This window comes from Odontesthes bonariensis, chromosome 6, assembly GCF_027942865.1.
Source record: "Odontesthes bonariensis isolate fOdoBon6 chromosome 6, fOdoBon6.hap1, whole genome shotgun sequence".
Classification (NCBI taxonomy): domain Eukaryota; kingdom Metazoa; phylum Chordata; class Actinopteri; order Atheriniformes; family Atherinopsidae; genus Odontesthes; species Odontesthes bonariensis.
Genome location: NC_134511.1, coordinates 9,216,909 through 9,243,554, shown reverse-complemented (window position 1 = coordinate 9,243,554; position 26,646 = coordinate 9,216,909). Strand labels below are relative to the sequence as shown.

At 43.6% G+C, this 26,646-nt stretch overlaps 1 protein-coding gene across 2 annotated transcripts in view; it reads left to right on the top strand.

Annotated features, from left to right (window-relative positions):
- rusc2 (RUN and SH3 domain containing 2) overlaps positions 1-25,798 on the top strand; it is a 45,889-nt gene extending 20,091 nt beyond the window's left edge. The window contains exons 2-13 of one of the 2 annotated variants that reach the window (XM_075467261.1): positions 655-2,419; positions 6,591-7,158; positions 12,057-12,755; positions 13,953-14,168; positions 15,060-15,224; positions 16,921-16,997; positions 17,497-17,671; positions 17,877-17,982; positions 19,280-19,326; positions 20,256-21,264; positions 21,390-21,560; positions 22,788-25,798. In XM_075467261.1, the coding sequence (XP_075323376.1) occupies positions 848-2,419; positions 6,591-7,158; positions 12,057-12,755; positions 13,953-14,168; positions 15,060-15,224; positions 16,921-16,997; positions 17,497-17,671; positions 17,877-17,982; positions 19,280-19,326; positions 20,256-21,264; positions 21,390-21,560; positions 22,788-22,995 (5,013 nt within the window). In that variant the 5' untranslated portion in view covers positions 655-847 and the 3' untranslated portion in view covers positions 22,996-25,798. The remainder of the gene's footprint in view (positions 1-654; positions 2,420-6,590; positions 7,159-12,056; positions 12,756-13,952; positions 14,169-15,059; positions 15,225-16,920; positions 16,998-17,496; positions 17,672-17,876; positions 17,983-19,279; positions 19,327-20,255; positions 21,265-21,389; positions 21,561-22,787) is intronic. The other variant, XM_075467262.1, reaches the window with a different exon arrangement.
- The last annotated feature ends 848 nt before the right edge of the window (positions 25,799-26,646 follow it).

Genomic DNA, 26,646 nt, shown 5'->3' with positions numbered 1-26,646 from the left:
TTGCATTCCATATTTTGAAAATACTGGCACCTAAAGGCTTAAAATTTGGGCTAAAAAGTTCAAATTGGCATCTAAAGGGTTAATTTTTTTGAAAATAATTGAAAGCTTGATAGTTATGATCAGAACTGAAGTGGAATAAAAGATTTATGAAAAAAAGTGGAAAAAAATATTAATATATGATGTTTTTAGGTCGTTTTAAAAGGGGACAAAAATGTCCCTTTTCAGTTTTTTTTTAAATCAAACATAGCAAAAAAAAATTTAAATCCCTAAAAATCAATGTTGTTGCTGATCATTGACATATCCCAGACCATAATTATCCCCTTAACAATTCCACCTTGCATTCTATATATTGAAAATATAGCAGTTTTTGTGTTTTGTTTTTTTGTTTGTTTTTTTTGTTTTTTTACAGAAATTGGCGTTTACATCATATAAACCAGTATTTAAAGGGTTAAATTTTTGAAAATAATTGAAAACTTGGTAGTTATGATCAGAACTGAAGTGGAATAAAAGATTTATGAAAAAAAAGTGGAAAAATATTAATATATGATGTTTTTAGGTCGTTTTAAAAGGGGACAAAAATGTTCCTTTTCAGAAATTAAGTTGTGTTTTAAATCAGGTTAACATCTTTTCTCTTTCTGTCTCTGTGTTTTCCAGATGTACCACTCTGACCATGGTGTAGACTTCCCCGGCCCTATCCTCCAATTCCCAGCAGCCCTGCAGACCTAGGCCCAGTGAGCAGTGTGTGAAAACAACTCTCAGCGAGCGGTGCTTCCACCTTCTACTTCACCCACACGGGTTCTCCCTCTGCTGCTGGAGCTCCAGTCCCACCCTCCTCTCCTCTTGGATCATGGACAGCCCTCCTAAACTGTCTGGTGAGACCTTGATTGTGCATCACATTCCCTTGGTGCACTGCCAGGTTTCAGGTGGGCGGCAGGGTGGCTGTGGGAGCTCATTAAAGAGGGGCAACCCGTTTAGCCCACCAGAGAACCTGGGGTTGAGCCGCACCACATCGCTGCCGGAGAGGGATGTTCTCCAGAGAGAGGCCCTGCTCTACAGCAGCCTGATCCAGACCTCCAGCGGCTCCTGGTCCTCCCACAACAGAGGAAGAGAGAGGAAGGGCGGCGGGAGAGGGGGCAGCACGGCGAGCGATGATTCATCGTTTGCCTCGAGCAATTCAGAGGACCAGCTCATCACAGCTCACACATTACCCAGAGCCAAAGCCAGGAACCGGAATCCGTTGCGACATAATCCATTTCTACTGAACACCGAAGACGATGAGGAGGACGAGGAGGAAGAAGATGGCGACAACCTCAACGGTTACCTGGAAGACTCCTCTTTTCACCTCCACAGTGACACGAACTCTGCGCTCTTTGACGGGATGGCTCCCTTTCGTCTCCACGACCTCGGCTTCGCCTCTGGGCCTTTCCTCCTGCACAGCTCGGTGGGAGGAAGCAGCCAGGAGTCCCTGAGAGGCGCCGCCTCGGATCTGTCCAACCATCTGGAGGACCTGGAGATCTTGGGCCTGGACAGCCAGCGCCGCCTGGGAAGCAGCGGGTCCAACATGTCCATGGACTGTGGAGAACAAGACTGGGCTGAGGATGAAGAAGAGGACGAAGATCATCCAATGAAGTGCGGCCGAAGCAGCAAGACGGGCTCCTGCTCCTCCGGCTCCTCCATTCAGCACTGCTCCTGCTGCGCCCTCTCGCAGAACTACCCTCAGCACTTCCCTGAGACCTTCTCTGAAACTTTCTCAGAGTCCCAGCAGGGCTACGGCAGCGACTCCTCCTGCAACAGTTCAGATGGAGTCCTGGTCAACTTCAGCGCCATTTACAACAAGATGAACAACAGCATCCCGGAGAAGCAGCCCGTTTCCGGGCCCACCAACCTGAACGGCTCCACCGACCGGTCCTGCATCTCATCTGTTTCAGATCCACCAGGAAAGAAGGAAGACCCCGCTGGGGGGGCTTTTTACTTGGACCTTCACACCTCCCCCACTGAGCCTCCCCGATCACAGCAACAGCCCTCCTGCCTTTCCAACAACTTCCCACTCATCCGTGAACCCCATCTGTCCACCTCCTCCACCTGCTCCTGCTCGGTGGAGCATCAGGGGGCTCTCGACCTTGACGCCAACTGCAACTCTTACCACCCTCCTCGTTCGGGGTCCTCTGGCGAGCTTTCTTCTTGTCTGCAGAGTCAGGCCCGCTTGGTGGTCGCCACGCAGAACTACTACAAACTGGTCACCTGCGACCTTTCGTCCCAGTCTTCCCCGAGTCCTGCCGGCTCCTCTGTCAACAGCTGCTCCGATGAGCACAGCAAAGGCAGCCCCACCCCGACCCAGCCCAGCGAGTACTTCCTGTTCAGGCAGCGAGCTGACGAGCTGGGACTGGAGGAAGAGGACGAAGATGGAGAGTCATCACGAGTAAGTGTGGAATCCTGCTTTATTTTTATTTTTTGTTAAACATAGTTTTATTATGATTTTTTTTTATTGATTTAAACATGAACTTTATATCCCCAACTAGCAATAATAATAATGATAAAATTAAATAAATAAAATAGAAAAAAATAAATAAACAGCTAAACATAAAATAAAACCAACAAAATGATGCTAATGTAGATAAATAATCATTAATAAAACAAAATTACATTCCAATAGGGTCGCAGCAGTGCACAAATTGCAGAACTTGTGCAGTTAATCACAATTCGAGGTTGTGAGTTTGCAGAAAGTCCATATAAGGTCTCCATAAGTGAGCAAAGGAATCCTGCTTTATTAGTTTTGACGATTCTGAAGCCATCCATCAGGATACAGCTCCACAGTTGATTATATGAAAAACAATGAGACATGTTGCCAAGTGATCAGACTCATTACATAGTTGATGACTTGAATCAAAAGGGTTCAATGTCTTGTGAAACATTATCGTTTGCAGAACCTCAGCCTCCTTCTATAACTCATCTCTCAAAGGGAAAAATTGTTATCATTTTATCAGTATATATAAAATCTCAGACTCTTAATAATGACATCACATGTCATACAAAAAGATGATTATTTCCTGCGTACGACATGCTCAAACTGATAATTGAACTGTTCCCCTGTGTTTGGCATCAGAAGAAATCTCTCAGCCTTAAAAAAACAGAAGCAGGGTATGGAGTTTGTAGTTTTAGATCAGGAAATATTATAGTACAGGAGTAGTATTTATATGTGTACAAGAATCTCGTCACAAACATATATCTTCTTGATTAATTAGCACTTGGGCTTGATATTTAACTAAATTAAATTATTGTCCACTCCTGAATGTATGCACCGTAAAGTTGCAACAGTTAAATCAAATGAAATGTTTTTACTTTAATGAATTAAAGTTTAAATGAATCCTTCCCACTTAGCAGTTCTGGCCCGGTTCATCGGGTTATTTTAGCCACTTTTTTTCTGTGATTTCTTTAGTTTACTTTTAAAATGAATGATCATCATCCCACAGATGGTGGTTGTTTTGTATCTTTTGAATGACTGTAATTTGGTCAAATAACATCTGAATGAAACTGAAAAAGGGAGATAACTTCAGACTTCTTTACCCTGTGGTGCTATAGAATAAATCTTAAAGGGGACATATTATGCAAAACTCACTTTTTGCAGGTCTTTGTGTTCATATTTGGGTCTCACCGCTCCCTCTCCCGGGCCAGCCGCCTGAAATAAGTTGAGAAAACATCCGCGCCCCCTGCAGCCGGCAGCTCCTTCTTGTGTCCGCCAGTGAGGACGAGCCTCCCGGCCACCAGCAGACAGGTGACCGCGGCGACAGCAGCGGGAGGTCCCGCTGTTGAGAAAACACTTATTTTCTGTACATGAGCGAAGTGGTGAACCCATCCACGCAGTGAACATGTGGAAGCCTGCCGGGGGACCGAGGCTCGCCTTCAGCTCAGCTCGTCCTCACTGGCGGACACCAGAAGGAGCTGCCGGCTGCAGGGAGCGCGGATGTTTTCTCAACTTATTTCAGGCGGCTGGCCTGGGAGAGGTGAGCGGCCCGGCGCAGAGGAGCGCTCCCTGTTCGTGGCTGTGAAAACCACCGGGAGATATCACCGGCAGAGACTGAAGCTCTGCACTGAAAACAAATGAACCCTTAATTCACAGGGAATAGATAGATAGATAGATAGATAGATAGATACTTTATTGATCCCGAAGGAAATTAAAGCATCCAGTAGCAAGACATAATAAAGCAATAAAAATGTTTGTACAATTCTAAACAATCTAAGAATTTAAAAAAACAGTTTAAAAATACACTCTCAAAAAATAAAGTACAGAATTGTACATTTAGGGGTATGATGGCTTGTCACTGAGGCAGTACCCTCTGAAGGATAGTTTTGTACCCTTATACCTAAGTAGCCTAACACAGACTGTCTATTGTACCCCAGCATGTAGAAAAAAAGGTACATATATGAACCTTTTACCACTTGAGTACATATATGTACCTTTTGGACCCTCAAAAAAGGTAGATATATGTACCTTTTACCACTTGAGTACATATATGTACCTTTTGGACCCTCAAAACAAAAGGGTAAACAGTCCACGCAGCCGGAGGCTTCTCATGAGCGGGGCGGGGCGTGGCCAGCAACAGATTATTTGCATAAAAGTGACAGAGCCCTTTAAATGGCTCAATTTGGGAGAGACTGAAACTGGCGAGAATAGAGCTGGTGAAATCTCTTTATGTGAGAGTGATTTTGTGCAAAGAACTTCATGAACATGTTTTGTATAGACCATAGACCAATTCTAACTTGTTTAAAGAGGTAAAATATGTCTCCTTTAACTGAAGATCCTGTGACGGTGACAATGAGTCTGAATTTAAAATAGCCATGACACTGATACCAGTCTGGCATTAGCTTGTTTTAGACCACTGTCTGTACCCATGTGCTGTCACGTCTGAAGACTATTTTTGGAGTTCCATATAAGCTGAAGGGTATTCATGTTAGTCAGTAACAGAACAACTGTCTTTAATGGCCTCGGTGTGCTTCTCCGTGGTCGCGCAGAGGCTATTAAACCCTTCAAAGTTCTCCGTCAGGCTGTCGGATATGCAAGGCAATTCACCTCCCGATCAGTAGGCGTCGCTACGTTAAACGACCCAATCTCGCGACATCTATCGTGAAAGTCGTTGATTGATTGTTTACATTCCGGCGCCGTTCCACTCCTCACAGTGAACGATGACCGAGAGAGAAAGACTGTTATTGGAGTTGGAGCTTGTTGAAATTAAAATGCAAATACTTTTGACTAAATGTTGACCGGCACACAGTAAACTCTTTCAAAAATGGCGGTGTTGTTGTTGTGAGAGGAAGGAGCTAAACCGGAGAAGTGATTCCGGAAATGATGTTGTTAGCCGACCAATCACAACCCTTGTGGTCTCCGCGAGTCTCCGTCGCCTCGACGGATAGATAGCAATTTTGGCCGACCTCCCTGACTTTAACAAAACCAAAGAAAAAGCCAACATAACTTTTATTGTCAACCTCATCATTTTAATGGCAAAATTTCATATCCATAAATGTAAATTCATGAAAAAAAAAAAAAACATCTTTTCTTGCCTTTCTCGGTGAGCTCAGGCAGTACATGACCTCCATTAAATTCTCAAACAGCCAGAAAGCGATTAAGACTGTTGATATCTGTGAACACTTGAATATTTTAATGTGACCTCTTTCTTCTGGCGTATAATATAAAAATGTTTCATGTGTAATGTCCCTGTACCCAGGGAACATCCCTGCAGGTGTAATCTCCCCGTACTTTTCAGTAAACTGACATTTTCTGGCATGAAGTAGGGCTGAACGATATATATTGTTATCGTATCTATATCGAGATATGAACATTCAAGAAAGTAATTTCGAAAAAGCAACGATATAAACGATATATTTCCCCCACGCTCGCCCTGCTTATACAGCTCCGGCAGTCACCATAAACATTACTTTTAAGATTGCGCTTGAACGCACCCCACTGCCAGCCAACCACAAAGCTTATTTCACGCTTGCTGTGGATCGACAGCTGAAGCCAACCAATGACAAACATAGGAGGGTGGGAGTGAGGGAGAAGTAGACTGAGACGCACACAGCCACACACATTCACGGGGAATTCACGGCAAAATCAAAACGAAAGAAAAGTGACATGAGCGCGGAAGATAATTTGGCCGGTGGCAGTGCAGAATCTAATTTTGTGCCAAAACATAAATCATCCCCCATTATTTGGAGGTATTTTGGATTTAGAAAGGATGATGTCGACCAGAGCGAGGTGTTGTGCAGGTCGTGCTTGGCGAAAATTAATCAATAAAACTGCACTCTTTTGTTTTATGATGTTTTTATTTTTCTGAAAAATGCTTGGTTTTCACCGAACCCGTAGTCATATCGTATCGATATCGAGATATCTGGCATGAATATCGAGATATGAAATTTTGTCCATATCGTTCAGCCCTAGCATGAAGGCAGTTTAGACCTTTCGGTTTGCTGTGTATTTGACTTCTGCAGCCATGCTGGTAATGTGCTTTGTGCTTTGACCTCCTAAACTGCTGCAGAAATGTTTGACTGTTCTGTTTGTATTTAATTCGTGCCTGTCCTCATTTCTCTTGGTTCAGAGAGATGATGATGATGATGGTGATGATGATGAAGAGGACAAAGAGGATGAGGAGAAGAGCAATCAGCAAGCAGCCGGTGGGGCTGAGGCTGCTCCTGCTGTGATTGAAGGCCAGGTATATGTCAATGTTTCCCCTCCCTTGGCTGGACGGGGTGTTATCGGAGGAAGTCGTCCCCGCTCCCGCAGCTACGATCGCAACCTGGACAAGTCTCCTTCTCCGCGGCTCGGCTCTCTGGAGCGCATGCTGAGCTGCCCCGTCCGGCTCAGCGATGGCGCCGCCCAGACCCCGCCTCCTCCTCCGCGCGTCACCTCCTTCGCAGAGATCGCGAGAAGCAAGCGGAGAAATGGGGCTACAGGGGGATCACCTTCGCAGAAGTCCGCCTCGGACCCCTTCTCCTCGACTTACTCCACTCACTCGCACTCCTCCGTGGACTTCTCTCCGATCCCGGAGCAGCGCATCGAGGGCGTCAGTCCAGCTGTGTCACCTGTACCCTTCTCCAGATGTTACAGTCAAGGCGCCATGGAGCGACACCTGGAAGGGGCGAGGGAGACGCGGGCCAAAGCAGAGGGTATGTCACTACTTTAGGTCACTACTGTACAACAACAGTTTGAAACTAAAAAACTGAATACTGAAAGTTGTAACGTGTGAGGAATTGGCAAACAGAGCGGGGTTAGCTTCCATCTGGAGATGATCTGGTGAAACAGTAAGAAGAAGCTAAAAAAGCTTATTAAAGCTGCAGGGTAGGGTGATGGTTTCTTTTTAAAGTTTATTCACATTAACCCCTTAACACCTATGGTCGCATATATGCTACAAACCGTTTGACTCAATCAACCAGCTGAGATAGCATCTTTATTCCCCCAATGCCGGTTAGTCCATATTCACTACGACCTCAAAGTCACGGACTTATTTCCTGTTGCAGATTTATATAAATATATATGTAAAAAAAAAAAAGGGTGGATAAAAAAACATGTTTTTTTCACTGTTATATTACTGTGTTGTTGTTATCTTATTATTAAACATCATGCCTGTTGTCGCAAATAAGCAACATACCAAAATTTCTATTTATTTTTTGTGCAAAAGTGAAATTAATAATCTCACCATTATTTACCATCTACTTAAAGGGTAAAACACACACAAAACATTTGTTGATATACAGCTATGTAAATTCAGGCGTTAAGGGGTTACTATTACTTCTCACCAGTGTTCTGTTAAAGGGATAGTTCGCCTCTTTTGACATGAAGCTGTATGACATCCCATACTAGCAATATCATTTATTAAATTTGACTTAACCCCTGCTGCGTCCTGTGAGCCGAGTTCCAGCCTCGTTTTGTTGTTGATGAAGGTAGTCCGGCTAGTTGGCTGGGGCTTAAAAAATAAAGCGTTTTGCTTCTCAAAACAATATGCGTTCAAAAGAGTAATACATTTGCATCACAAAAAAGTTCTCCAGAAAAAGCCAGACCTCACAATCGCTTGGCGCTATTTCTCTCTCCCTTCGTATCACTGCGGGCTGTGCAGACCGTGCAGACCGAAGTGCAGACCGAGCAGCAAACACCGTAACAGGCGCGGCTATCGCTAGGTGGCTGGACGCATTGATATGAAGGGAGGCAAAAATAGCGCCAAGCGATGTGAGGTCTGACTTTTTCTGGATGAACGATTTTGTGATGCAAATGTATTACTCTTTTGAACGCATATTGTTTTGAGAAGCAAGACGCTTTATTTTCGGGACCCCAGCCAACTAGCCGGACTACCTTCGTCAACGCCAAAACGAGGCTGGAACTCGGCTCACAGGACGCAGCAGGGGGTAAGTCAAATTTTATAAATGATATTGCTAATATGGGGTGTCATACAGCTTCATGTCAAAAGAGGCGAACTATCCCTTTAAAGCTGCAGGGTGGGATGGTGGCTTCTTTTTAAAGTTTATTCATGTCAATATTACTTCTCACCAGTGTTCTGTTAACCAGGACATTGATTATTTATTTTTTTTACCCTACTAAAGCCTTCCTTCTTCTGGTTCAATTATTAAGCAGCAATCTGCCTTTTTTCATTGACCTGTCTTTATTTCAAATATCTTCTGCCTTCTGGCTGCTCTGAGGATTGCTTGTGGAAAATTGGCTAATGTTAATGTTATGTGTTGATATTACCCTTAGTTGGATGAAAGTAGCAGAAAAAGAGGAAAATGGATCCTCAGGAAGAGCCATTAGCAGACGACACCATGTGCTTAGCCAAAGGAAATTGAATTTAGCGATCACATTGAAATGGACACAGAGACAGGCAGTGGTTTGTGTGTGCATGATGTGCGCATGGTTTAAAGAGTGCGATGCCCCAGTGCCAGCATGTGATGTTTTTGAGGACAGGCTGACGCAGAGAGTGTGTATCCTCCACTTTAGCAGGAATGAGAGGTTGAAGTGGGCCAAACGTGTTCTGAATAACAATCGGGAGAGAAGGAAGATAACGATGCAGAGAACCCCGCTGCGCTGCACATAACCATGCCGATCTCTGCGTGGGTCTGCTGTGTGCGTGCGTTTGCAAACCTGTGTTTGTGTCGTGTGATCCAGGGAGCCCAGAGGCCCGACTCATCCCTGAAACAGGCACCGTTGCAAAAAGCTGTCAGATGGTTGGGGTTAAGGACCCGTTTCTTTTTCAATCAAAATCAGTGTAAATAATAAGGATTTAATAAGAATAGAATAGAATAGAAAAATACTTTATTCATCCCCCAATGGGGGAAATTCAAATTAGTCAAGTAGCTCAAAAAAATTATTAATATTTACAATGATTGTATAATAACAATAATAATACCAATTCTAATAAAAATACTACTACTAACTAATAATAATGATAATAAATAACTAAATAATGACAATCAGTCAATTCGAGAAGAACTCAGCAGTCACTGTTAAAACTGAGTTAATTAAGGAGTTAATTGTAGCAAAGCAAGATTTTATTCTAATCCTAACCATTTGTGCTGTTATATGGCAGAGCCTGAGGTCTTAGAGCTGAGATTCCCTGAAAACCCCAAAAATTCTGCAACTTTTTTTACGGTTTTCGTACAATATGTCGACTTTTTTTTAAGTTTGTCGTTTCCTATAGATTTTAAGGTAATTTGTCTTTTTTTTTTTTTTTTTTGGAGCAGTCTGATTGAATGAAAAGCTTAAATATATACATTAGATAAATGAAACACTGTGCAGCATACATTAACAAAGAGGTGCGTGCAGCATGAGAGTAAGATTGTTGACATTGGACTCAAGAATTATCTTTTAAACACTAATTCAGATGGATGCTGGAAGGCTCCAGATACTAAAAGCCCTTCATACTACTTATCTGAGTCCAGAAAGCTGTAAAATGAATATTGTTGGAGAGTACAGACAGCACCAGCATGTCTCAGCTGCTTGCTGAGACTCGGCGTGAGACATACACAAACACACAGATGCACTCATGCTTGGAATTCCTTTCAAATAAGACCTGGGATGGTTAAGAGTGAACGCCCCTGGAGAGGAACGCCCCAGGACACGCCAGCTGTCTCATTTTAGGGTTTTACCCTTACTGGAGATCCAAAAACTAGCTCAGAAACACACAGATTATATACCACCTTGTTATGATTATGTTACTTTGATAGTAAATGAACGAGCTGATTATTCTGTCCCACTCCAAAAGCTTCAGACAAAACTGAACCGTCCCACCCTCTCTAAACCACTTTGCCTCTAATCTGTTTACAGGAGGAGAGAGGTTTCAAACGGCAGCTTTTACTTCCAGAACAAAAACATCTCTGACATTAAATCAGATGTGAATTTCTAATATTGACTGAGACTCAGCAATTGATTTATGTTCTTTTGTTTGCCTTCCAGATGGTGAAATCCAGAGAAAATAAAATGCAATTCAAGTGATAAATATATTAAAATAGTCATTATTCAAGGCCCTCATTATGTGCTTGTATATGTCATGCTGTGAGTGTTTATTACAGGCTTTTCTTTCTCAAATCTGCCCAAGCCAGAACAAAAGGGCGCTTCCCCACCCTTTTCTCTGAAGAGAGATCAAAGTAGTAATTTCACGTCTTTTTAGATAACAAACCAAACAGGATGGCGGTTTATGTGTTAATGTGTAGCTTGACTTGGACAGGGAGACACAATGATTTAAAGAGTAAGGAAAAAGAAAACTCATGAAGCTATTTAAATGATATGTTTCATCCCTAAGAACACGCTTCATATGGTTCTTCGCTTTCTATCACTGTATCCTGAAAGGCTGCGATGATTTAAGGCAATAATAAGATGCTGCGCAGCATCTCAGATGATATATTATTCATGAGACCTCACTTGAGTCAGCTGTGCTGCTTTCCCGCAGTGTACAGTGAAGCCGTCTTTGAAAGCCTCGGAGAGGACGCTTGCTCGCTAATGATTCGAACATGAAGCGCAGAGCTGCAAAGGAAAGGCCTGCGTTGACTAATGGGTTCATGTGTGAGGGAGTAGAGCAGGCAGGGGAGAGGCTGACTTAAAAAGGCAAGGATATAGGGAGGGGGAGAAGGTGAAAAAAAAAAAGCTGTGAAATAGAAGAAGAGTGATGGAGCAGATACAAAGAAAGGCTTTCTCTCCTCCATCCTTAGGGGGGAGCTGGGAGTGCAGAACAGCCTCACTCCTTCCCTCTTTGTCATGCTCGAACAGAAGCTCAATGCCGCCCCCCATAGCCAAGGAACAGCACTGCATCCAGCTCAGGTGCCAAGGGTGGGCTGGCCTTCCAGTGACAAACAGCTTACGCAACCCAGCTGACGTCACACACACTCCTGTCTGTCATGCAGCACTTTGGATCCTGGAACACACACAAAAACACACTCAGATTGGGAGTGAGTGCAGAAAAAGGGCTTCTCCTTGATGCTGATTCTCCTGACGCAGTGCTCTCAGGTTATCTCCACGTGTCTTTTTTTGCTTATTTGGATGGGCATTGCGTCTGGGTGTCTGAGTGTGTGTCTGAGTGTGTGCGTGTGGGCCTGTTGGGCAGTGTCCTTAACTCTGCACTGCTACGGCTGGCTTTAATAAGGGCTGTTGAGCTTTGTGACTAGACAGTTTTCTCTTTTTAGTTTCAGTTTTAACCCTCCTGCTTGTGCAGTATGTCGCTGGAATGATTGTAGATTCTGTCCTCAGTTTATCAAGCGCCCCAATGTGAAAATAATCCAGTCTAATACATAATCCAGCAATAAAAATGTCTTCATGAAGGTTATTATGTTGACTTTACTTGTTGATTTATTCTTTTCTTTCGATGATTCAACTTTGGGAAGCGTTTTGAGTTTTTCTTTTTGTATTGTCTCATACTATGAGGGCATTTCTTTAATTTATTGTGGTATTCTACAGGTTTCTTTATTGAATCATGCCAAAACAAAGTGTTCTGAACCCTAAACCCTGGCCTACTCTACTGTTCCATACAAGAACTAACCAGATCATCTCTCTGCTTACTCTCTGTTTCGTCAATGTGCTCATCCAGGAGGTCTTTCGAGTTCCTCAGACAGCCGACCAGCGGTGGTCCGCTACAGTAAAGATCAGAGGCCCACCACACTCCCCATCCAGCCCTTCACCTTCCACCACCAGTTCGCATCCAAACCACCCCAACCCAAGCCTCTGCTGCCCCTGCTGACGGGCTACCACTCTGGGATGCAGGCCCGCTCCAGCTCCGGCTCCGGCTCTGGTTCTGGGGGTCCGGTTGGCGAGGACGGTGAAGACGCAGCTGACATTGTGCACAAGTACCAGGGTTCTCTCAGCGCAGCAGTTCCTCCTCTTGAACTGGTCCGGCCTTCACCTCTTGGGAGCTACTCTCCAGTCCGTCTCCAGGGGGCGCCCAGCTCTGAGACCTGCTCCACCTGCACCCCGAGCCCTCAGCCCACACACAGCCTCTCCTGTCCTCTGTCTACAGGCCTCGGCCCCCTGCACACCCCTCTGGCAGTCACACAGGGAGGGGGGTCGGCACCATTACCTCGCACGCCTCCGCCTCCATCCCTGGGGGTGAAGAGAGGGATGGTGCCACCGATGTTGCCACCGGTGCCCGGGCAGTGTTTCCACCGTGGACCTCTGCACAGCTTACCATCGCTTCATAGTGACACTCTGAGCCCACTGGACTGTCTGGACTCTGGAAAGAGTCCACTACATGCTGAGGGAGGAAAAGGATCTGGAGCCAGAGCACAAAATGGTAGGTTCCCAAAGCAACCTGGTGTCCGCCTAAAGAATTGCTCATGCAATGCTGTCATGAGAAATTGCTGTTTTTTCTCAGATCATTAAATATCCCGAAAATAATGATATTTGTTTTATCTGTCTTCACAAACAGCTTAGATGTTACAGAATGAATCACTAAAACACCTTTACATGCAGAATATATTAACTGTCCTTATGACACAGGTTTCTCTTGTATACTGTACACACTTTCTTTTGATTGTATGAGTTTGTTCATCACACTTGTTTGGTTGTTCTGTAACGCAGCCTTTTAACTGACGGCCTCTTCTTATTTTAATTCCAATCATATGAAGATGAAAGCTGTTCTTTTACATTTCTGAGCTTTTATGTATGACATGATTCTAAAAAGAGTTTTCTGGTCCTTATCAGATCTTAAAATGAGGTAAATGTCCGATGAACAACACGTGGGATGTTACATGGTATCATTTATTCAGTCAAAATACAGTGTATGAGGCGCTGATATGCTGTGTTAAACTTAAGCTGAGCTGCCATGTTCTTTTTAGAGAGAAGAGGCTTTCTCCTGCAACCCTTCCAAACAAGCCATACTTGTACAGTCTTTTTTTTTCTCGTACTGTTAACTTCAGCATTTAACTAATGCTAATGAGGCTAATGATGTAGCTCTTGGGCTTTCCACAGTTTCTCTGAGCATTGCACGGTCTGGCCTTATAGAAAAATATTTCTCACTGTAGAATGACGGACTTCAAATACTTTGGAAATGGCATTATAACCCTTCCCAAGATGTATTTATCTCATTTTTAGACCTGGTAAAGGAACCATGATTTTGTTTTTATGTCCTGATACGTCAGTCCTTGGAATTGAATTTAGGTGCACGTTCCTTTTAACATGACTGTAGGTCAGTTGTAACGATCAGTGAACCCACTCAGACTTCTACAGGAACAGTTGGGTCCTGTTCAAATGCAAGTTCTGTGTTTTTCAGTGTTTTTGTTAGTTAAGAATAAGCCCCTGTACATTCTCACTGTTCTCTTTCTCTTTCTTCCCTCCATTCATGCATGAACTTAAATCTTTTCCTGTCTTCCCTTCACATTATCCATGTGCCCTTCCTCTGCCGCTTTCCCATCATTTCGCTCAACAACCCATCCTTTAACCCTAACCTGACCCCACCATCATGACCCTAACACCTCCGCCCCCCCAACAGCACACCACCTCTCTCCCCAGGCTCTCAAATGGAGGGAGTATCGCCGTCGAAACCCTCTGGGGGTGGAGAGGGTCTCTGGGGGGCAGTCTTCTACAACATCTGGCCCCCTCTCTAGTAACATGGACCTCAGACGGGGCAGGGGACCACGACCCACCAGACGCAATGTGTTTGATTTCCCTGCAGCTCACTCTGGCCACATGATGGGACGGCTCAATGGTGCTCGTGATTCTGTAGACAGTGTTGGAGCGCATGCACAGTTACATAGATTTAAAAACATGGGCTGTGTTCGAAACAGCATACTTCTCCCACTACTCCCACTACTCATACTAACTTTTTGAGTTAGTAAGTGAGTTTGATTAAGCGAGAAGTTCCCGGATGCATACTAGATTCGCCGAAATGTTGGTTACTACTCATACTCAAACTACCCAAGATGCAACGTAACGTGACGTCGCCAATCGTCATTTCCTGTCAAAACGGCAGTTTCAAACTAGCTACAACGAGGGTAGGTTCACTTCCTGTATTCAAAACAAAAGCACCAATTGTGTCGTAATGTATTTCCCCATGATAAAAGGCAACGGGTATTTTATTTTTGTGAAAATAACCGGAAGTGCGTTTGCTCACTGCGGCTAGCTTTAGTAGCGCCGAATTCGTCGGAACAAAATTGTAAATATCCGGTATTTTGTCAGGTTTTCAACACGTTGGGGATCTAAACGACTACTTTCTCGCCTGAAAATGTTTCAAATGTTGCTAAAGTTTACAGAGTTCAGAGCTTAAGCGAAATCAGCTTCAGGCTGGCTGGTTTCGGCTCGGGCAGGAGCGAAATGCATTGTGGGTAAACGCTCTGCATACTGTCTGATCGATGAGTATGCAGAATGGAAGTATGCAGTTTGCAAGTATGTAGTATGTGGTTTCGAACACAGCCATATAGTTTAGATATGAGTGCATCTTTAGGGAGCCTTAGGTCCAAAGGTTGCATGATTTAAGGGTAAAATACTTAAAGGTGTAGATGATGTTCTTTAGATGTGTTGGCTCTAAAGGATTCTGCAGCATTCAAAAGTCATGGTAAAGGTTTGGATAAGTCCTAACTGTGTGTGTGTGTGTTTGCAGTGGGTCAGTCAGCTAAGCTGCTGCAGAGCTACAGCGACTTCCTGCCAGACTACTTCTCCATGACAGAGAAGCCGCCTGAGGAGTTCTGCCTCTCTCCCGACGCCTCGTCTTCCTCCTGCTCTGCCTCACAAACCCACGTCTCGGTTGACCTGACGCAGAAAAGAGGTGGGGCTCTGTGTGTGTGTGTGTGTGTGGATGGGTATGGTGGACAGTGGGAGTCAGGGGGACGGAGCTGAATCTTAAAAAAAAAAAAAAAAAAAAAAAAAAGCTAAATTCCAAACCACATCGATGAGCTTCACTTTATTTTGTGCGTATGAAATAAAACGATGCGATGCCAGCTCCAGCACACATTTGAATGGCAGCTGCACCCTTCGTGTGACACAGAGGAAAGAAAACCCAGATGCATAAAAAGAAGTTGGGCCTGACTCTTAATTCAACCTCCCTACTTCTCTCTTCCTACATTTCTGTCTGGAGATGGTGACATATTGTAATTCATTTAAGGAATACACATGTTTGTAATCCTAGTCACAGAAGCATATCTATGGCACTACTTTAGCGCCGACAGACCCAAGCTTCTTCCCCCAAGCAGTCACTCTGTTGAACACCCAGGAATAGCACCCACCCCCACAGCGAACATAGTCAATCAAACTGTTCTGTTCATCTACCTCTTCTGCACCTTAAAAATCTGATCTTAGTTACAGTATTGCTACTAACACATTGTTACTGCACTGAACTGCCTTGCACTACAGTTATATCTAATCCTTAACCTGCCTATTCTGATATTGCACTATTCTCTCCCTCTTCAACTGTATTATTGCATTTTGCTTGTACCTGTTGAGGTGTCCACGACCATGGTACACTGACATGGACAATAAGAAGGCGGACATTCCCAGCTGCGCACCCCTCTGGACAATTGCATTCCCACCCATAGTGTCTATTTATTGCAAATGTACATACTGTATTTATTATTCTCACACAGAGCCTTATTTTACCACCCGTACTCAAATTCCATTCTTACTGTTTCATATTTCTAATTTTATTCTTTGTTATTGTTGAGTGTTGTACTTTGCGAGTGAAGTCTAACCGGAGTCAAATTCCGTGTTTGTTTACTCAAAGCTGGCCAATAAATCTGATTCTGATTCTGAAGTAGAATTTCTGTTTGGAGAGATGATGTTTTCAGAGGGCAGATTGAGGGAGGAACAGGGAGAGACTCGATATGGCTAAAGGGTCCTTAAACGTAGTGCTTCTCTCAAAGCTTACAAAGCCTCTTGTGGTGTTAAAGAGGAAAAAAAAAAAAAAAAAAAGATCCTTCAACTGAATCCTCCAGGTCTTGTATAAAGCAGTATTTATCTGCCCAAGTGTCCCTGAACAGAAAGATGAGGGAAACACTTTCTCAGCCTTTTTCACTCCATCTCAGGTACACTGTTTCCTGAAGATATAACATGTTATTAATCAAACATGCAAAAGCCACGAAGCACAGTTTAACTGTCGCGTGTGTTGTAATTTCAGAAGTAAATATTGTTTTTTCTATCATCGCTTTACAGCCTTGAGATTTCGGCAGGCGGAACATTTTGTTCTGTTTCTGAGGAGAAAAGGTGATGCCAGCTGCTTCAGCTGTTCGTTCTGCAACACGGCGTTATTCAAACAAATAATTCAAGATGTTTTTTTTTTAAACCACAGAAGCACTGAGGGACACCATAAAAGGTGTGATGGATATAAGATGTATTTCTAACACCTCCTCCCAGGTTGAGCACTTCAACCTTCCCATGCATGTTTGTTTATCGTCTCGAACGCCAGTCACTGCAGTGACAGCAAAAAAGCCGAATTATCAGACTTATTTTTGTTCTCTTTTCTCGACCAGGTTTGGTTAAAGCCGTGAACACAGCAGTTGATCTGATTGTGGCGCACTTTGGCACCAGCAGAGACCCAGATGTGAAGGTAGGAGATGTTAAATCATTATGATTCACAAATGGAGCGAATATACAGCATGTGACATCACGAGTGGTGCATTCTTGGAGCAGATACTCGTCATACTGGTTCTTGATTAAGTCTCACATTGTGAAATTTTGGGTCAATGCTGTCAAAACAACTTGTGAATGCCACCAAGTTCAAAAGGATTAACAGGTGGTGAAATGGTTCAGTTTCACAGACAGATGGAGCCATCTGAGCACTTAGTCATGGCTTCTTCCAGCAGAAGTGCTTTCTTACTCAGGGTGGGTTAGAAAGTATGAGGCCACCACCCTTTTTTTTAAACTTCAGTGGATTTTTTGACTCAAATCCAGATGTAGGTCATAATAAAAGAGAAGCAAATCAAACATCCATTCCGACCTTTACCAGTCTGGAATAAAAAGAACATGACATGTTTTTGCAAAAATAAACAAGTTGTCATGGCAGGTTCATTTCCTTCCCCTGAATGTTTTCTCTGCGCCCCCTTCAGGCTAAGCTGGGGAACAGCTGGGTGAGTCCCAACGTGTGTCACCTCATCCTGAAGTACTTGTGTCCGGCCCTGCGTGGCGTGCTGCAGGACGGTCTGAAGGCCTACGTTCTGGACCTGATCGTCGGACAGCGCCGCTGTCTGCCCTGGAGCGTCGTGGAGGCCTCCACACAGCTGGGTGAGAACCAGGGCGGAGTAAAAGGTCTTATAGGGCAAATAATGTGTTTTTGGGATTGGTTTGGAACGACTGTATGTCTAAAGCATACTGGTGATTGTTCTTCATGTCTGATATCTAAATGTCTTGGTAGGACGGCAGAGGAAGAAAAGAACTGTCATTTAAAACAACATGAAGAGTGAACTTTCTTAAACTTGTGTCCCATCAGGTCCATCCACGCGTGTTCTCCACAGCTTGTTCTCAAAAGTGAGCCAGTACTCAGAGCTCACAAGCCACAGCATGAGACTAAATGCCTTCATCCTCGGCCTGCTCAAGTAAGTCATCTCTCTTTGCAGCTGTTTGCCTGTCAGTCTGACTGCGAGGTATTCTGTGGAATCTTGCACCAAGCCGTCAGCATCAGATCTGTTAAGTCCGTAGGTTGTGAGCCGGTTCTCCATGAATTGGATTTGTTTTCCAGCACATCCCACAGACGCTGGATGCTGTCTAACCCTGACATATGCAACAAACTGCGATGCGCTGCGTGTTCTTTCTATCAGAAACAGGCTGAACATTTTTAGTTGTACAGCAGCTCTTCTGTCAGATCAAACAGCAGGAGCCAGCTCTCAGGTCCCACTTGCATCAATGAGTCTTGGAAACCTTTGACTTTGTCACCAGTTGAACAGTTTTCCCTCTTAGGACCACTTTTAGCAGAGCATGACTTGGGAGCTCATAGAAGAGATACAGCTGTGGTGATGCTGTGGCCTCAAATCCTTACACTTAACTTTAGTGTTCTTTTTCCAACACATGAAAAATTCAAGGACAGAATGTTTGTTTGTTACTTAATATATCATATCCAGTGCCAGTGTTTTTCACTTCACCTGTTCGTGGTTCTAATGTTATGGCTTATCAGTGTATTTGTGCATGTTACTGCTGCCTGTTGCTGTGTGCCGGAGGGATACTTTATAAACAGTGCAGTGAACCTTTAACTCTTTTGGTGCCATTGACGTCTATAGACGTCAATTTAAAAAAACCCGCTGACTGCCAAAGACGTCTATAGACGTCAATTGCGTTTTTTAACGGAGTGGGCTGGGGGACAATCTAGCGGAGTTCGTCACTAAATCTTAGGCTTGTAAACACGAAACAGAGAATATACTGGCAAAATTACCCACAAGGTGGCAGCAGTGCCACTTTGCACAAAAAAAGAAGAAGCGTGTTTTCTCCGTTTTTTGGGTCAAACAGCTGTTTTTGGTGAAACCAACCTATGTTCTACTGTCTATTACTAAAAGACTGAAAATGGTAGAAACAAACTTTTTTTTCCTGACGAAAGAAGAGCGTCTACTCTTTCGTTTGGTAATTTCGGTGTGTACATAGTCATAAGACACACTTTTCTGTGGGTCTTGGAAAATCAGTCAAAATACTGTAAAACACTTGGCAGTATGGGTCTCTCTGAAATGAAAATGGCTGGCAGCCAATGAGTTAACAGGTCCATGTTATTTAGAGCAGATGTTTTTTTTTTTCTGCAATTTAAAATCATGTCAGGGCTGAAGGCCGACTGATAGATTCAGTTTTGAGTTGTAATGTCTTGCATTCTGCTGTAGGAGAGTGACACGAACACCTTTCATTCTATTTCAGCCTCAAATCTTTGGAGTTCTGGTTCAATCACCTCTACACACACGAAGGTAAGATCACAGTAACTTGTATTTATTTATAACTAGAGCTGGGCAACGATTAAAATGTTTAATCTAATTAATCACATGATTTCCCTGATTAATCACGATTAATCGCATTTGTACGCAAAATCCAAAATTGAATTCAAAAGTAGTGTATAGCTTTTAGCATTTCGTTTTATTTTAAATGTGCTGCCATATGAATGAAAGTGCCATAACATTTGTTGTGCAAACACACTTTTAACATCAGCATCTTTCTGTAGTTTTTATGTAGAAGCCTCGCTCCACTGTCTGTTTCCTTGAATGACTTGCTGCTATCAGTTGTGTGTTTTGCCTTTAAGTGATATTTTAGACTGGAACTACTACGCTGAGAAGACAATTCAACTTGGCAGTGTTTACAGATGACTTTGGTTCTGTGGACTCCGCCGTCTGGAAGAACTTTAAAATGAAAACGGCCGAGTAAAAGTTCCGTACCCTTCTCCATGTTTGGTGGATCCGACAATTACCTTCTTTTCTGGTTCCGCAGCAGACAGCAACAGACTTTTACAAAATAAAAGCCTGTGAGCAACAGACTTTTACAATAATAAAATATATAATAAAACAGGGGTGGTCCGTGGCGTAGTGGGTTGAGCAGGCGCCCCATGCAGAGGCTACAGTCCTCGCTGCAGCTGGCCCTGGTTCGACTTCCGCATCGGACGGCCCTGTGCTGCGTGTCGTTCCCCCTCTCTGAATTTTTTTTTTTTTTTATTATTATTATTTTTTTAAATAAATAAAACCTGCGTTAATGCGCGATAAAATAGTTATCGGCATTAAATAATTAACGAGTATAACTAATTAACGTTAACTCGCCCAGCCCTATTTATAACCCTTGAAGTTTTGTCAGATGATTATTTGTTTCTTCTCTGTCTTGTTCTGATGTCAGTTTCTGTAATGTTTCTCAGATATTGTAGCAGCCCACTACAGCCCGTGGGGCTTCCTTCCCCTGTCACACGGAGCCTGCCAGCCTCTCTTCGAGGAGCTCCTCCTCTTACTGCAGCCACTGTCGCTCCTCCCCTTTGACCTTGACCTGCTGTTCGAGCCGCATCTCCTCCAGAAAGGACAGGAGCATCTGCGGCGCAAGGAGCAGCTGTGCTCTGCGGGCCAGAGCGTGGATCGATCAAGTCGCTCCACCTTCCAACTCATGAGGGGCTGGAGCACCACCGTCAGCGAAATGGTCAGAGACTCGAGTGCAGAGGTGAAGAGGGAGAGGGCGGGACTGAGGCGGGAGGGAACGTGGCCCCGAATGGAAGGAGTGGGGTCGAGAAGAGAAGCAGCAGGAGGGAAATCGAGGCCGACCGCTCCGCCTGTCAGCAGATCAGTCGTAATGGATGTAGGCTTTTCCAACCAGAGGATTAAAGGTGTAGGACAGGAAAGCCAAGGTGACGGTGAGGATGTAAAGGAAAGGGATCGGAGGAAGGGAAAAGATGGGGAACCTTCAAATGAGGGGCGTCAGCGTCAGGACAGGCAGGCTGGCTGGTGGTACCAGCTCATGCAGTCCTCACAGGTCTACATCGACCAGTCCACAGAAGGGTCCAAGTTTGTCAAGACTGAGAAAAGGAAGAAGTCTTCTGAGAGACGACAGGGCCAACCACCCCCCACAAGAGAGGGTGTGGTGGAGGGTGCTGAGTCGAGCCATGAAGGGGAGGGAGGCAAAAGCAGCAGCTCAACAGAGGAGTCGGCCGGATCCAGGGGAAGGCCCTCATGGATGGGCAGTCCCCCAGAGTCCGTTCTGAACCAGGACAAAGACTCAAATCCTCTGAAGGTCGCTGAGAGCCCAGCCCAAGGTACAGCCCAGGAAGAGAGCCCCTCTCAGGGGCAGAGTTTGCGCTGGGGAAGACTCTTTGGTTCAAGTCTTGGTTCTCCTCTGAGAGTGGAGGGAGCAGAACAGAGGGCAAAATCCCAAAAGACCAGGTAAGAAAAGTCTGTTTCTTCAAAACTGTCAGCAAAACTGGTGAAGGTGCTGTTGCTGAATCTAAAGATTGTTCTTAGGATTTTAAAAACTATCTTAATGTTTCCACTCTTTTTTTCCCTGTCAGGCCACCATCAGGTTGGCTTGGTTTGGACAAATCTGTTCTTGACCTGGTTGCTCTGACTATTGGAGGCGGCGGCGGGAAGAAGGCAGAGCCTCCTGCCACATCCACCCATGCCCACACCACAGCAGAACCGGCGTTGAGACGTCCAACCGATACCAAACAACAGTCTCCATGGTAAGAAATATTATAGAAATGCAGTAGATTTACAGAGCACATCATTTCATTAGAGACATACGAAAAATGCATTTCTTAAAGGGACACTATGTAATAAATTAAGTAATTTATTAGCTCAAATCAACATATTCATTCATAAGTTAGTCCTCATTGGTGTAAAATGATCTCTGTCAAAAATCTCACTTATCCTCCTGAGTGAAGAATAACTTGTCTGTATCTACATAGAGCAGGCAAGCTCTATGGAGGCTGCCATGTCCTTCCGGTCTATGAAAAACAACGAAGTGCCGAGAGGGACATAAAGCACTTCGAATCGCGATTTCTCCGCCAGGCCTGCAAGCGGAAATGACGTTGTTGTGACGTCATTTCCGCCGAATGGCTTATTACTAGCGCTAATGCTAAATAGATTTTATCTCGTAAATGATCCCACTAATAATGCATTGATTGTTACCAAACTTCTGCTGTAGTACACATAGGCTCTTAACTCACAAAATGAGGCATTAGAAAGTTTTTACGTTTACCGAGAGTTTATTTACCGCTGCTAGTGCTGCTAATGCTAACGCTGCTAATGCTAACGCTGCGTCGACGTCACTTCCGGTAACTCCCGGAATATGACTAATTGCATTGCTTGCACACCAAAGGCTATGTCAACTTATGTTATCTGACATGTTATCTGTCATCTGTATTTATAGTGTTGTTGTATGTGTGTTATGTAATCCTTTGTAGCCTACTGTGTGTCTTGATTTCTTTTTGTTAGCTTCTTGAATCTTGACACATTCCGCTTGCCGTAGTTCAAGAAGTTGCAACGCACATTTGAAAACGTGAGGCGCTAGAGAGCAAATTCATTCGACTTTGCAAAATAAAATTGCACCACTAGATGGGGGAAGAAATTACATAATGTCCCTTTAAAAAAGGAACATGGTTCGCTACAAAAGTCGTCCTCTATGACTATCTTGTAATAGCAAGTTTATCTTATTGTTCAAATTATCTTAAAAAAATCTCCCAAACTGGTATCTTCATCTGGTTTTGTTTTTTCCAGCATCCGACCTTCTAAAAATAACACATATCAGGATTGTTACATTTCAAAATAGAGGAATTTTGTGGCAAATTTGCAGTATTGATATCCCAGAGAAATACACATTTAGCTTTTTTACCTGTAGAATCCTAGTTGATTGGATTTGTTAGTGTTTAAACCATTTTTGATTCATGTCTTCTGCTGTTTTTTCTCAGTGAAGTGCGAGCCTTATGTCACCACATAGCCACTGAGTCCGGCCAGCTGAGCTTCAACAAGGGCGACATCCTGCAGGTTCTGAGAAAGGCTGATCCTGACTGGCTCCTCTGCTCCCTGGGCTCCACCCGCGGCTTGGTTCCCATCGTCTATGTCACTCTGAACAGCATGGAGGACAGCCAGGAGGCTACTGGACTCAAGCAGCTCTGAGCAAGATCTGCCGTAAGAGGACATAACCCAGAAGATGAAGGCAAACTGCTTTGCAGACAGAGGGAATCGCTGCTACGTATCTACTGAAAACAGAAACCATTTTTCTGGCTCTACATCGGAAGGGATTCATGAAAAACACTGTAGAAAATATGAAGATGATGCACAGAGTCATACAGTGGAAGCATGCAGGCTCAACCAAGGACTCACATCTGCTTAAAGGGTACATCCATTTAGGTATGCATGCATACATCCGAAAAAAAACAAACAAAATACCAGACAGGAAAAACAAACCCAAAGACTCTGAAATACACTTCTTTCAACACATGGAGCTGTCCTGCTAGCTTAACTATGTGACCGTCCAGTCTATTTATCATCCGTCCCTCATCTGAGCACGATGTGGAGAGGCAACCTGCAGATCTTCACATTGTGGTATACTGTGTCCCATGGCTGGCTGTCCTTTGCTGTACGTTCATCTCAGCTGTGCCACACTTTAAATACGCTGCTCAAGTGTCGCCCTCAGCCACGAGACGGGTTCCTTGAATGTCCTGTTGCTTGCTTAGTGCCGATTCATCTTTTCAGCCACGTAGAAGTCAGCAAATCTGTGTTTTTTTTGGTAAGATGGTTGACAGAGATGTGATAAGGACTGTTGCTATAGCTGTTGTAGAGTAGAAAAGAGAGCTATTCTACTGTTTGCTTTGGTTCACAGGACCCCTCACAGCTGGGGTGAAACACTGATTGACAACCTTTTAAGCGGAACGTACACCCTGCAGGCCCTCTCTGCTGTGCTTCAGCTTCCTCTGTAGCTTTTATTTTCTCGTTCAAGTTATCAATTTCTGCTTAAAGAGCACATAACCTTTTCCCCTACAGACCTTGTATAACCTGTCCTGTGGCTCTACCTTTTAGGAAACAGCGTGTAACCATTACTGACCTGTAGCGGTCAAGTTGGAGATGGCAGCCATCTCAAATGTCATCCACTTTCCATTTAGCAGCAGATTACATCTAGTTTGGAAGGCTGAATTGCCTGTCAAGGAGGTCATCCTGACAACCTTTGGTTTTCATATTTTTTTTTACATCTGGGAGAAGAAACATCAGTGTTTAGACTTGTTTTCACCTGTGCTGAATCCTCTTTGCCTCCTCCTCATGTTTTTGCTTCTTTAACGAGGTCGATCCATGTGCCGTTGCCTGTTCTTTCGTTACGTAAGTATCCATTTCTCAGGCATTGACCGTCAGACCTCTCACTCGCATCGCATCCACAGCCACAGATTCCTCCACTTTTTTTCTTCTTCACAAATGGATATAAATGGTTTATTGGAAGGCATTTAAAAGATAACAATTCATTTAGCTAAAGTGACAGGATACTAATTGAAACAAACTTATTTCCCGCGTGGCTCTTGTTATTGTTACACACTGTAACTTTAATCTCATAGGCGGGCACCGATGGCTTTCGAGGATGAGAGAACTGGGCAGCCAGAGTTGTACATGTGTATAGATCTGTTGGTACATACTGCTATGTAAATGCATTTATGACTTACAAAGGAGTTGTATTTATTGAAATACCTGTTTTTTTTCAGCCGAGGGAAGCATCTCAGTAAATATTTGCAGAAAATAGGGATGTCCAATGAAAGCAAAACACATCTGTAGAAACTCGCCTCAGTCTGGACATTCTTGAAAACTGTTGCTAATAAGTTTGATGTTTTGTTTATAGGAAAAAACAAATAGGTCAAATATCTTGTATATGCCTTAAAGAGCTTGAAGGAAGAAGAGGCAAGTGGCCAACTAATATTTGTCCTGACATTACAATATATTTTATATATGCTCTGTCTACCCTGACTTTTCCAGATGTGTCTGCACAGATGTTTGTTGACCTGCGAGAGAAGTTGTGAAGAGCTCTAACGGAGATATTTTTTAGATGTTTAAAGGGAAAATCCCCACACATTTTGTGTTGGTGGCTTCATGTGCATTGTATGTACATGCTACCTGCCTGCCATGCCCACGTGTAAAATGTGGCCTTCGGTTCAAAATGAGTTGAGCCAAAATTACAGCTGTATGCTGTAAACATGGAGAGAAAAGTGTGTACAGGTGCCCAATCAGACGTTACACATTATCAGGTGGTAAAATCAATGTACATTTATTAGATAAACGAATGCTTGTGTATTTTTTTGAAAGACTTACATACGGTAGAATATAATTTTATCATTAAATTGTTCTTTTTGTTGCATTAATGTACAGTTTTTATTTTTAAACGTGATTTTTAACCTTATGATTTCAAGCAAATTAAACAACACGACATCGTCCTTGAATTGTAAAAATATTTAAATCCCTCAGTGGTCGGTTTTGGCCATAGAGCTCAGTATGTATGTAAGAATGTTATTAATGATTTACCAGTGCATTTCATGTTTAATACAGGAAAAAGAGTATAAGCTTTAGTTTCATCGCTAACAACCTGCAGACTTTTAACACAAGTTGCCCGCGAGAGTGAAAGTGTTTGATGTTGGATTACATCCTGCGCAGGTTTCACATGTGACGGACGGAAAGAAACGCACAGTAGTGATTAAACCAGAGAGACAGGGAGGTTCAGCGGTTAAGAGGCAGAAAAGCCGTGTATTGTAGACATAAAAGAGAAAGAAAGAAAGGTTTGTTGTGTTCTTCCTGCTCTTTGTCTCTCTGGCTGCCTCCTGCCTGTAAATACCTTCAGCATCAGTGACACTGCTCCTCTCTCTGCGTCCAGGCTATATGATCTGTATGTATGACATTATCAAACTACTATGGATGTTAAACAACAAAGTGCTCATGTGATCACACACTCATGTGGCTCTGTGTCTTTTTTTTTTTCATCCAACACAATCCACCTTTGCAGCATTTTCTTCACCGCGACCTGTTGATATCTCGACGTACTTTTCCACCAGTGAGTCGGCTCAGTTGTAGATCACTGTGTGCTCTTCTTTTGTCAGTCCTGCTCTATAACTCGTAGGTTTGTCCAACTCTGGACAATAAACTGAGAAATACTTCTAATTAGGGCCGGGCGAGTTAACTCGTTATTATCGCGTTAACTCGTTAATTATTTAACGTTAATTAATTAATATTTGATCGCGCATTAACGCAGGTTTTATTATTGTGAAAGTCTGTTGAATGCATCAGTCACACAGTTACAGCAAACACCACGAAGCATGGAGTAATAAAATAAAAATAAAATCACCGTTACAGGTGCTCCTCGGTCTCTGTGTGAAGCTCCCGGAGCTAACCGGCGCAACTTCCTGTTTTACTTGTTTCAACATAAAAACACGTATTTCAAAATAAATTTAAAAAAAACTCCAGCATTTACATAGCCTGGGAATTCCCATGCTGCTTTGCGCGCGATTTCATTCACACTGCAAAGGCAGCCTGGAAACCACTGCCCTTATTTTTGCCTGAGTTAGGGAACCAATCACAGAACGGGGGGGGGGGGCAGCAAGACGATGACGACGTGTATGCGCGACACCGAAGCTTGTAGAGTGTTAATCCAACATGGCAGCGGACACAACGTTACCGTTCGATGCAGCCTTAGAAAGTGTTTCAAGTAGCTTAGAACGCAAGTTTACTTTTTTTTTTTCTCCCCTTGTCCTGTCCAGCATTATGGCAGCAGAATTGTAATCTGAGTACCGTTTATGCTAA